General features: G+C 36.5%; 1 protein-coding gene across 1 annotated transcript in view; it reads right to left on the reverse strand.

Annotated features, from left to right (window-relative positions):
* The window catches only part of DOP1A (DOP1 leucine zipper like protein A), a 98886-nt gene that overhangs the window by 25481 nt on the left and 60771 nt on the right, over window positions 1-12634 (reverse strand). The window contains exons 18-23 of the mRNA XM_037733963.1: window positions 12343-12440; window positions 10768-11027; window positions 7495-9484; window positions 6578-6689; window positions 6284-6466; window positions 4666-4795 (exon numbers count right to left, since the gene is read on the reverse strand). Coding sequence (XP_037589891.1) covers window positions 4666-4795; window positions 6284-6466; window positions 6578-6689; window positions 7495-9484; window positions 10768-11027; window positions 12343-12440 — 2773 coding nt within the window. The remainder of the gene's footprint in view (window positions 1-4665; window positions 4796-6283; window positions 6467-6577; window positions 6690-7494; window positions 9485-10767; window positions 11028-12342; window positions 12441-12634) is intronic.

A 12634-nucleotide genomic window follows, 5' to 3' on the forward strand; every position in this document is an offset into this window, starting at 1 on the left:
TCCTGGATTTGAATGTTGGCCTGCCTTGTTAGGTTGGGAAAGTTCTCTTGGATAATATCTTGAAGAGTGTTTTCCAACTTGGATTCATTCTCTCCATCACATTCAGGTGTGCCGATCAAGCGTAGATTAGGGTTTTTCACATAATCCCACAGTTCTTGGAGGCTTTGTTCATTTCTTTTCACCCTTTTTTCTCTAATCTTGCCTTCTCATTTTATTTCATTGATTTGATTTTCTGTCTCTGCTTGATTGATTTTGCTGTTGAAACTTGTGTATGCCTAGCGTAGTTCTCGTGCTGTGTTTTTCAGCTCCATCAAGTCATTTACGTTCTTCTCTAAGCTGGTTATTCTAGTTAGCATTTCATCTAACCTTTTTTCAACGTTCTTAGTTTCTTTGCATTGGGTTAGAACATGGTTGTTTAACTCAGAGAAGTTTGTTATTACCCACCTTCTGAAGCCTGCATCTGTCAATTCATCAGATTCATTCTCTTTTTTTGTTCCCTTGATGGTGAGGAGTTGTGATCCCTGAGAGAAGAGGTGTTCTGTTCTTTGGTGGTTTCATCCTTTTTGTGCTGGTTTTTTCCCACCTTCGTGGATTTATCTCCCTTTAATCTTTGAAGTGGGTGATTTCTGAAGAAGTCTCTAAGCAGACTTCTATTGAGGTTGGTGCTGTATATTTTTTGGCCTGTGGAGGACATTGCTGGGCTCCCTCGGGTTCAGTCAGGTTGTCGGGTGGGTGGTCCTTCCCTGGAGCTTGTTTGCAGGTGAGATTGGCACCACCTTCCCAATGGTGTCTCTCCCAGAGCTCAATCTTCATGGTTGGGGTCAAGCTGGTCTATTTGCTGCCAACCTCTCTAGCGAGGGTTTCAGTTTGAGTTCTGTGGGGGTGAGGCCTGCCGGCCTTATGGCCTATTTCCCTGCTTTCAACTCTGCCTCCCTCTGTGGGATGGTCCATCCCGCTGGCATTACTCCGAACTCCTGCCCAGGTCCCTGTGACAACTTGCCAAGCCCAATGGTAGCAGCTGCTCAGATTTGCATCAATTACCCATGGCGCCCCACCATCTAGCAGGGCCCCTCTGGACCGTGGGCTGCAGGAGGGATGAGGCAAGCATAGGACCTGAAACGGTACACTGAGGGGGTTAAGTCCTCCGACCCTCCAAGCTGGCTGCATGTTTCAGGTAGGGATGTGCCCACCCCATCTTGATTTGCCCCCCTGGGTGGCTCTTGCCCTGCAGCTCCTGTCCTGGGCCTATTTTCAGAGCCCTATCTGTCCCACAGAAAAGAACCCGGCACCTTGTTTGGAACTGTGAAGTCCTCCAGCCCTCTGTGTCTCATTTGCTGGGAGCTGTGTTTCAGTGCTGGCTTCTCTTGGCCATCTTGGCCCGCATCAGGCTTTTAAAAAATTTTTTAAAATAGAGATGAGGTCTTGCTATTTTGCCCAAGTTGGTGTTAAACTCCTGCGCTCAGAGTGATCCTCCTGCCATAGCTGACCCCAAAGTGCTAGGATTACAGGCATCGGCCACTGCACCCAGTCCTGGCCTCTATTTAATATAAAGACCTCTTCAAGTCCCTTGGCTGCTTTAGGCAAATTTTACTTTTATTTAGATATATATACATATATTTTTGAGACAGGGTCTTGCTGTCATCAAGTCTGGAGTGCAGTGGCTCAATTACAGTTTACTGCAGCCTCAACCTCTTGGGTTTAAGTGATCCTCCTGCTTCAGCCTCCTGAGTAGCTGAAACCACAGGCATGCCACCATGCCCAACTAATTTTTAATTATTTGTGAAGACAGAGTCTCCCTAAGTTGCCCAGGCTCAATTTTTTTTTCTAATCAATACATGTACATCCTCTCAAAAAACTAAAACAGAACAATGAGCTTTGTAAGAAAAAACACTGTTTTCCCATATCCCTTACCACGCCCCTAAGTAACCATGCTCAACTCTTTAAGTTCTTTTCCATTTTGTCTAATTACATACACTGCCATTTTTCCTATTTCCTGATTTTATTTTCAATTTTAGATATTATCTATTCATCACTTATTTTAGAAGACAAAGATGTAGCTCTCTTACACTTTTCTACCTATCCTCCCAACATTGTTATATGATATTTTTATTTAAATCCATATCCAGTGTTCACATGATTATGTGTGGCTGCACTGTGTATTGTACTAGCATTGGTTTTATGGCACAACTTTTTGTTTTTCCTAGAGCTAATAAATTGCTTTTTTTGTTTGCTTCATTTTCTCAGTACCTATCAAAAATTCATCCCTAAATGCTTCAACTATAAATCTCTAATTACATATTCAAATACTTCAGGTAATTAATCATGTATCATTTCTTTCCTCTCTTCTCTTTTTATTCCTGGAGACATTTCTGTTAGATGTCTTTTTATTCTACCCTGGGTTGCTACTCTCTAGGTTTGCTACAGAGTGTCACCTTGATATCTTTCCTGTTACCATTATCCCAGAGATTACCCTTGCTCTCTCTTCTGTGTGGGAACCCCTGTTTTTTGGATCCCCTGTCTTCTTAATTCTTGGTTTATTCCTCCTCTGGTGGAGTTACATCTTCCAGTAGCTGAGAAAAAGTGAACTGATGGCAATTTTCTGGGTTGCTGTTGTTGAGACATTGCATAGCTGAAAATGTTTTGCGTGACAGTTTGGCTGGAGACGGAATTATGGGTTGAAACTGGCTTCCAATCAATATTCCCAGTGTTGCTGTTAACAAATCTCATCTTCATTCTTTTGAGTGTGACCAGTATTCTTTCTTTAGATTTTAGCATCTCTTCATCGCCAGTGCTCTGAAATAACATGCTAATCTTTGCACACATCACTTTTCACAGCGCTAGGCAATCTGGAAACATATTTACTTCATTCCTAAGGAATTTTATTGTATTGTTTCTTTGTATTTTTTGCCTCTTGTTTTAAATTCTGCAGAAAGATACTGGGTCTCCCCTAATATTCTTACCTCTTTCTCCTATTTTCCATATCTTTAAATTTATATTCTACTTTTGGTATGTATCCACTTTCTGTTCCAACCTTCCTACAAACATTGCTTTGTTTCTGCTGTAGAATTTTTAATCTCCATGAAAAATTTTAATTTTTGGAATGGTCTTTCCTATAATCTCCCTTTCTACTGCACGGTCTCACACACTGAAGGACATTATTATTATTTACATTTTTTTCTGTTATCTGCATTGACTTTTTAAAATCTAGATGTTTCAGTCTTTGTCTATCACATTAGAGATTTTATTCATGTGACTGGTAATCCTTGGCTCCCCATTTCTATTTAAATATGAGGAATAATATTACAGCTAATATTTGTGAGTGATTATTAAGTACAGTACCAGGCATTGCTCTATGTGAATTATATGTTATCAGCTATAATATACCTGATAATCCTTCTGCCTCAGCCTCCTGAGTAGCTAGGTCTACAGGCACATGCCACCACACTTGGCTAATTTTTTAAAAAAATTTTTGTAGAGACAGGGTCTCATGAGGTCTTGAATTCCAGGCCTCAAGCAATCCTCCCACCTTGGCCTCCCAAAGTGCTGGGAGCTGTGAGCCACTATGCCTGGCTTCAACATGCCATGTTAAATCACATGTCCTTAACTGCTTTTAAGTAGTCCAGGATTTTAATTTTCAACGTGAGTGATACCTACTACTGAATCTTCACATGCAAAATAATGTAATAGGGTGTGAATATTTATTTTGATTACTTTAGAAATGTAATGTGAAATCAAAACAAATTTTAAATAAATGTAAGTTATATAATTTAGGTGGAAAAATCATATTTTTAAAATAAATCTAAGTTATATAATAGCCTTACTACTCTAATGTGCCATTATTTATTTCCAATATAGAGCATTTCTCTTGAGCTTCAAAACTCAAAGCAACAAAATTCACATATATAAGACCAATAGCAAAGTGAGACCTCATCTCTACCAAAAAAGTAAAAAACAAAAACAAAAACAAAAACAAAAACTGTGAATTATATTCAGAAACATGAACTATTTGAACTATCACATAATAAAAAATCATAGTCAAGATGAAAACTTTTCTCTATATCCTTGCTTTGTACCCTAAATGACTAGCACTTTAAAAACATACTGTACCATATTACCATTTCTACTTAGTTTTAGCATCATACTAAATTTTTTTGCCACATAACATCTTTTATATTTGACCTCAAATTTTATTTTTATTTATTTATTTATTTTTTGAGATGGAATCTCACTCTGTTACCCAGACTGCAATGCAGTGGCGCAATCTCAGCTCACCACAACCTCTGCCTCCCAGGTTGAAGTGCTTCTCCTGCCTCACCCTCTCGAGTAGCTACAGGTGCATGCCACCATGCCCGGCTAATTTTTGTATTTTTAGTAGAGACGGGGTTTCATTATGTTGGCCAGGCTGGTCTCAAACTCCTGGTCTCATGATCTGTCCACCTCGGCCTCCCAAAGTGCTGGGATTACAGGCGTGAGCCACTGTGCACGGTCTTGACCTCAAATTTTAATCAATACTTAAACAAATTAAGGCAATAATTTATCTAACCCTGTTAAAAAACTTTTGCTTTAGACTCCAATCTACCCCAGCCCCACTGCAATGTATGGAGAGGTGAAAATTAGCATGTACTCATCAAATGCAAAAACAAAAAGCGCCAAATGTCTAAATGCATACCTTAGTCCTGGTGGTTGTTTTATTCTGTCTTCTTTCATTCCACACAAATGCAATGGCAGCCATAAAATGAACACCATGATTCATTGAAATGGGGCCCAACAATTCAAGAATCTGTTGTCTCAAGTTCTAAAACAATTTGAAGCAAATTAAAGTGAAATTTAAAACAATGAAAACATTCACAACTAGACTGCATTTTTAGTTTCTTTGAAATAATATAGTTCTTATAGATTTTACTACCTAAATAACATGAGAGGAAACTTTAATAACATTAAGAGCTACACCATGACTATAATTCTAAAAGAAAAACAAATCCTATAAAATGACAGCTACGAATCTGCCAAATACAAGTCTATTCACTGTGAAAAGATACTAGAAAAACACAATATATGAAATTCGACTAAGTTTGATATAGAGTACTTTAAAAAAAGGTGAGGCATTCTATAATTATACAATACCTTATGTTTTATTTAAGTAAAACAAAACCTAAAAAGTATAGTTTAATCCAAGCATCAAAACTTAGATTAAATGTTCTAATGGTTCCCATCCTTATCCTTCTCCCAATCCCGTATGCGTTCCCATGGATCCTTGATCCAGGTGGTCTGGTTTAGGAGTAAAATTAGGCTACTGAAGGATGTCAGTTTGACAACTCGACATGGCACAGCATTTGGAAAACATGAGAGTGCAAGGAAGAGAAAAAAATTTAAAAATAATTAATCCTATCATCCTGAGATAATTACTGATAAAATATAAACTTTCTTTATTCCTTTTTCTGCAGATTTACTTTTTACATAATTGAAAATATGCTATTTGTTCAATTTTGTAACATCCCTGTTTCACTAAGCTTTTGAGCCCTTCTCCATCCAATAAGAATTCTTCAAAACCATGATTATTATTGCCTGTTTAATGAAACACCAAAAGGATGACTTAAAAATTCCTTAATTTCTTGTTTAGGAACTCTCTTCTTCTGCCATTAAATAATACTTTAACGAACACTTTGTATATATATCTTTGCATAATTTCGATTACCTTAGAATTCATTCCTAAAGCAGATTACTAGGTCAAAGACTATGAACCCTTTAAAGCTCTCTGTACAGATTGCTAAATTGTTTTCCAGGAGGGCTTTGCATATTAAAATGTCAACTTAAAATGTCCTAAAAAAAAAGGAACAAAGTATGAATAAACCCTAAATCACCTGAAAGAAGCTAGACACAAAAGACCAAATATTGTTATCATTCCATTTATATGAACTTTTTCAGAAAGAGCAAATCAATATATGGAGAAAACAGATTAGTGGTTGATTGGGATTAGGAATGGGAAGAGGAAGTGGAAACGGCCACAAAGAATCTTTGTGGTAAAATACGTATTCAAAAATTTACAGAGTTCACAACTCTGTAAATTTACTTTAAAAAATTAACGAATTATATACTTAATGGGCTAATTCTGTGATATGTCATCCATAGCCTAAGAAAAATGTCAAAAATTATTTGATAATTACTTCATCTATGCAGGTTCCTATAAATACTACACAAATTATTCATATATTCTGAATATAATCTTTGGAAAGGTTCTCAAACAGACTCTTGAGCTCTATAGATTAAATATTAATTGTCTAACCTTTGTAGCTCCAAGATTAATAGTGGTAACAGATGCAGATGCAGCAATAGTCATCTTTTCTGAAGAATCAGCTTGATGCAGTATGCTCCAAAGCAATGTCACAGAGGACATGATCATATGAAGGATTGAGAGGATTCCACTGCGTGCTTCAAACAAGTGTTTCTGGTCTACATTGACCAAAAGCTATTAACAGTGGAGGAAAAGAAATATATTATTACTTACTTAGATTTACAAATGGAAATTCATTAGACCTCATAGTCTTTCAAAAGGATTCAAATATATGTACAATCTTACTTGGTGATATTGTGTAGTTGGATCCAACAAACAGTAATGAATAATGGCTGTAATCCCTTCCAAAAGAGTAAGAATCATATCTGGTGGAATAATTGATGCCATCCACAGAGGCCTGAAATAAAGTTCATTCACTTAAATCCAAGTTTTATGATAGCATAGTTCAATTTTATCACTAGTAAATACAATGTGTCAGGCACACAGTAAATGTGCAATAAATACTAGATTAATAAATGGCTAAAAGAATAGATCAGAGGCTTTTACTACCGCATCTATAAAATAAGTGAGTTGGACTAAATGTACTAGAGTTCTTTTGGCTACAGAACTCTACACAAAATAAACAAATAATGGCCAGTGAATCTCTAGCTTTGGGAAATGGGAGGCATATTAACATTAAACAATACAGGCAGTTTTCTTATTATTTTACATGTAGAAACTGAGGTTACTCTAAAGAAAAATAAGACATCAGTCTACTTGAACTAATTTTTCAGACTTTGAGCATGGGGACTCAGATCAAAACCATGAAAATCTAAAACAAGAAATAAAATTACATGGAAAAGATTTGTAAATTTAAATTATTTTCAGTCTTAAATATATTTGCACTTAGATAAAATATAAAACCTGGGAAACCTTTTCCTAAGATTCCTATTAGTTTTGCCAGCTCAGGCAAGAAGTGCATTAAAATTAATTTCAGACCTTGGGAGAAAATAGGTCTGTTTAAATTTTTCTTCCCTTTCCATTCTAGATTCTTTTATTGATACTCTTCCTCAAGCCAAATTTTCTTTTTTTGTAGAACATAACATACTATTTGTAACCTACCGAAAACCACTAGTTTACTCAAGTTGTGACCTACTTTCCAGACATTAAGTAGTCATATGTGAAAAATGTCAATAACAATAAAGTTAAAAAACACCTCTTACCTACTATCAGATAATCCTGTTTCGTATTTGTACTGCTGAATTAGATTATCTAGATTTCTGCACAGTTGTAGTGTCACAGAAACAACCACTCTCTGTAGAACTTTTCCCATGTAAGGCAGAGTAGATGTGATTAAACCAATCCATTGTGGGTGCATCTTACATGCACAGTGTTGATGCAAAGCTCGTATTACCGCACAGAGGAACATGCCTTGACACGTGATTGGCTGAGCATGCAAATACTGAAGAGAAGTCATGGGCTGATGGGGACTAATGTGTTCCAAGTCAGATACAACAAAATCAAAACCTGTTTCATTCTCTTCAGGAATAGTCATTACTCTGTGTTCTAGAACAATCAGTCTCTGAAGCACCTTAAGAAGTTGTGACTGTAACGTGCTGCCATTATCAATTTCATCCTCTGAGAAATTAATAAGGCTATCCTCTGAGAAACCTTCTTCCACAGCAACCATGTTCTTACCTGCCATTTTTTCACTATGCCATTTCTGAGCACTAAAGATAGATGACAGCAAACAATGAAGAATCACTTTCTGAACTTTGCACTTAGATAACATATCAGAAATAAAACTAGGGAAACCCTTTGCTGAACTTTCTATTACTTTTGCCAGTTCAGTAAAGAGTAGTGTCAGAATTTCTATGCTCATCATCTGCATGTTTCGATTGCCTATCAGATCTTGTGGAGTAACCTTGACATGAGTTGGGTAATGGCTACGCATGTAATATAAGCAGAGGGAAATAAGAATTTCTATGTACATAGAACTCCGGAAATTATGATTTGAGTCCACTGGAATGTGACTATAAAAATCTTTGCCCATAACAGAAATCCGGTGTCTAGCCAATAGATTCTGAAGGAGAGACAACTGAGGAGTATATGCGTTATTTACACTAGTAGTTGAAATGGCATTTACAAAAGCTATAGGGTTAGTTTTCAAGATGGCTTTGATGGCAGAGAAAGCATACAAAGTCCTGGATGAATCATACAACTGGAGGTACAGGAGCACATGTTGATAGAGGGGATGAATGTTGAAAATGGGAGATTTCCGAGATCCTGGAGAACCCATGTCACTCTCAATTTCAGAAATGTCTCCCTCTCCACAGCTATACCAGTTCTCTAAATCCAGACCATCACTGAAGAATACACTGGTTTGTTTGAGTTTTTCATTTGAAGATTTTTTCTTGTCATCATCCTTTTTTCTGGCAAGTTTTACTTTAGGTTTTGCTCCTGGTTGTTTACCTGACTCCTTAACTATTGTTTCCTTCTCTGAAACTTTTTCTGATAATTTTTCTTTGAAGCTGAATTGAATACTACTGTGACTCCTCTGTCTAGATTTGGTTTCTATGGAAGCAACAGAACCATCATGAAGAGTGTGTGCGGTTCCTGAAATACAAGGTGAGGAGCTATTCCTGGAGATTCCATTTGCCACACACTCATGGCCTCCCTCTGCAGACACAGACAGAAATTGACAACTTTCATTACTTAGCAAAGCATTCTGACTCTGTTGATTGGAGTCATCTTCAATTTTAATCATCTCTTCACCTGGATCTGCACCACTGCACTTTGGGGGCATAGCTTCAATTTCTAATTGAGATGTAACTGATGCAGATTCCACTTCAAGGCCACTTACAACTTTACATATCAGGTCAAACACTACCTGCTGAACATCATCATCTGGGGAGCCTTCCTTTGGCATCTGGGAATCCTCTTGGGCATTCACAGTTTCAGAATCAACTTCATAACTCAAGTTGTCCCCAGCAGAGGACTGTGAACACCCTGAGTCAGAACTCTGAAGTATTTCTATCTGTTGGTCTGGAAGATCAAAATCAGACACAACCATTGGAATTGTCTCACTGCTTGTACTTAGGAGGGAAAGTCTGTCGCTTAATGGATTAACGGTGAGACTAAAGTTCTCTATTTCATCCATGGTAAGTGGCTTTTCTCCATTTCCTTTTAATGTGATGAGTTGTACTTGGCTCACTGATAAACAGTAAAAGAAGAAAAATACAAAATGCATTAAAATATTTGAAATGCAGAAATGTAGACTGACCAAGATTTTTAATCATTAGTGTCAGCATCTACTTATATTTTCCTATTAAAATTACATTTTATTGCAGGTAAAAATTTTATTTTTCCTTCCTGTGTAATATCTCATTTTAGTTATGCTGTTTCTAAACTCTCTGAAGAGTTTAAAATTAGCAGCAAACCACAAATACATAATTCATTTCTGTATTTTTTAGAGGGCATACAATGATGACGACATTCTTTTAGAAAAGGTGAAAGGCTTAGTGCCATACAAAGTGTTACACAGCAAATGCTAGCAAATTTAGGGAAAGAATCATAATACCATTGATGAGGTCTGGTGCTGATCTCAGGGAGGAGGTGAGAATTCAGCACAGTCAGATAAAGCATTAACACAATGATGTTTTGGCAATATGCAGGGTAATGCAAATTCTTTGAAGACTCAGAAGAGGCAGTGGAAAAGAAGTCAGAGAGAGGAATCAAGCCTCTGTAGGAACACACTAGAGATGAAGTAGGTATATGACAGTTTGGTTTCAGCTTCATCACTTACCAGCCATGGAACTCTGAGAAAGCCATGGCCTTCTAGGCATCAACGACCTGCTTACTAAAATCATCTTTTCAATACTGACCCCACAGGGTTATCCATCAAGAGACAAATGACATAGATGAGAGTCTTTTGTCCCTTAAATAAATTAATTCAAGGGGACATTATCACTGTATAGAAGGCATCACTCAACAGTTTATAAAGTGTGGACTCTGTAGTAATGTTGGAATAGTGAATATTTGGGCATGTCACAAATATGACTATATCTGATGGTCGTAATAAAACCTTGAAAGTTGGGCATTATTATTCTCTTGAAAGATGAGGAAAATGACTGATGAAATGCAAAATGTGTATTACAGGTTTACTATAAATTCCCAGCAAAGTATCTACAGAGCCTTGTAGGACCAGAATTACTAACTAAGCTCTAAAGGTATTTCCATCAAAACTGAATGCCTCTAACCAGAGCTGTGCCTGATTCCTACCCTGAGTCAACTGAGAGATCCACATCCTCTAAGATGGTCAGTGATGAAGTATATTCTGACATGGTCCACATGGCATTGCTAGTATATGAGGAGGGAGAAAATAGGCCCATGGAGAAAATCTCACATGCAATTCTTCTGCCAATTACAGTTGTATTCACTTATCACTTTATTTTAATAATTCTAAATAAAGCTGTCTACTTCTATGTGATATTCACCATTGCTGCAGGCAAAATTTTGCATGAAATGCTTGTCACTCTCTTCTCCTGGATAACAGGGAGCCTTATTCCAGTAACGTTCTGCTTGTACGCGCTGTACTGAAACTCTTTGAGTTTTTGGATGAAGCAGGAGCAATAGCAATGGTTCCAAAACTCGTGCAATATCATGTCTTTGTAGGACTTGGTTCAGCCAGGCTTGTCCCACAGAGCTAGTAGAACCATCAAGACTGTTAAGGCTATCTAACATGATGAACAGTGACCTAAAATAAACACAAATAATTAAAACAAAGAACCAAACATCTACCTTAACTGTCACACTCTTTTCTAAAATAAATTGTGTTTCCTATTTTGAAGTAGTCATACTTCAACATAAATTTTACATAAATTTATGCTTCAGCATAAATCATAGCATTTTAATAACCTTAATCCCAACATTCTCAGTAGATATAAGAAAGGAAAAACTTTTTGCTCTTTTAAAAATATACTTATGCTTTGAAATTTCACAAGCATACATTACTTTTATAAGATTAGTACTGAAGAATAGAAAAAAATATAATTTGTCTTGCTTCAGCAACAGAAACTGAGCCTTCTGCAAGTCAACATTACTCCATGTTGGTCCATGTTCCTCTGCTCACACTCTCTTTGTGAGTCAAAGCTATACGCTTAATTCAAGTAAAGATCTTCTGTGAAAGGTATGAACATGTGGTTTGGAATCAGAAAAGCAAGATTCAAATCTTTTGTATGCAAGTAACAACTTTTCCTGACCTCTATTCCCTTACTTCTAAAATTAGGAAAGATAGTTGTCAAATTAGAGATGATTATTTACAAAGTAAATGTTCAATATATTTGATACATTGTAGTGGTTCAATATCAGATCACTTAAAAATGGTAATGTTCATTGAAAAGCACCAGCTGAAATTATGTTCAGTAGAGCACACAACTGATCTGACTGAGCTCGAACACAGACTCATGGCCACCACTATGAGACCGGCTGGTGAGACTATCTTATGACAATATGTGAATTCACCTATAAATGGCAGCTTGGAATTTAATGTAGATCTGGTATTTGAAGTCACCTATGTAGTCCAGAAAAAAACCAAAACCACTCTTAGGCAGCTACAAGTTCTCTGGATTCATGGAAAGAATCTGTTAGTGTTTTCAGCTATAGATTTTAATAAATCTAATTTAGGCAGAAGCTTGAAAACAATTGTTTGAGAAACACACAATCTATTATTTATATGCAATTTCACTAAACATGAATATAGACTCAAGAAAGCTGTATCCATTGCTTTATCATTGGCACCTAGAATGGTGCCTGACACGTAGTAGGAACATGATGAATAGCTGTCCAAGGAAGGGAAGGGGAGCTGGGTAATATAAAACCAAGAAGTAAAAATCTGGTGAGTAAAAATACCATGCATTTTAATACAGCTTACAGTTTTCAAAATAATAAGTTTTCTTTATAAAAGTTATAAATTGCTATCTCCTACACGTGCCAAGCTAGACAGTAGACTCAAGGAAAGAGACAACATTAAGATATCTGACTGTGAAATCTTAATATAAAATGTAACTGACCTGTCAAAAGAACGTGCAAAAGATGATTTATTTATGTGGAGATCTCTTGTTAGATGCCAAAGGACTGCAAACTTGGCATGTGCTTCCATCCTTATTTTCTGAGGAGAAACATGGGACTTTAAATTATGTTATTCTCTCTTGAAGATATTAAGTGATTTTAGTAAAATCAAAGTATTTAGGAGTAATGTATTAAAATCAAACTATTTAGGAATAATGTATTATGTTCAATGTCCACAATATTCAAACACACATTGCAATAAACTTTATATTCTTTTTTTTTTTTTTTTTTTTT

Source organism: Cebus imitator, unplaced genomic scaffold (genome assembly GCF_001604975.1).
Source record: "Cebus imitator isolate Cc_AM_T3 unplaced genomic scaffold, Cebus_imitator-1.0 Scaffold558, whole genome shotgun sequence".
Classification (NCBI taxonomy): Eukaryota; Metazoa; Chordata; class Mammalia; order Primates; family Cebidae; genus Cebus; species Cebus imitator.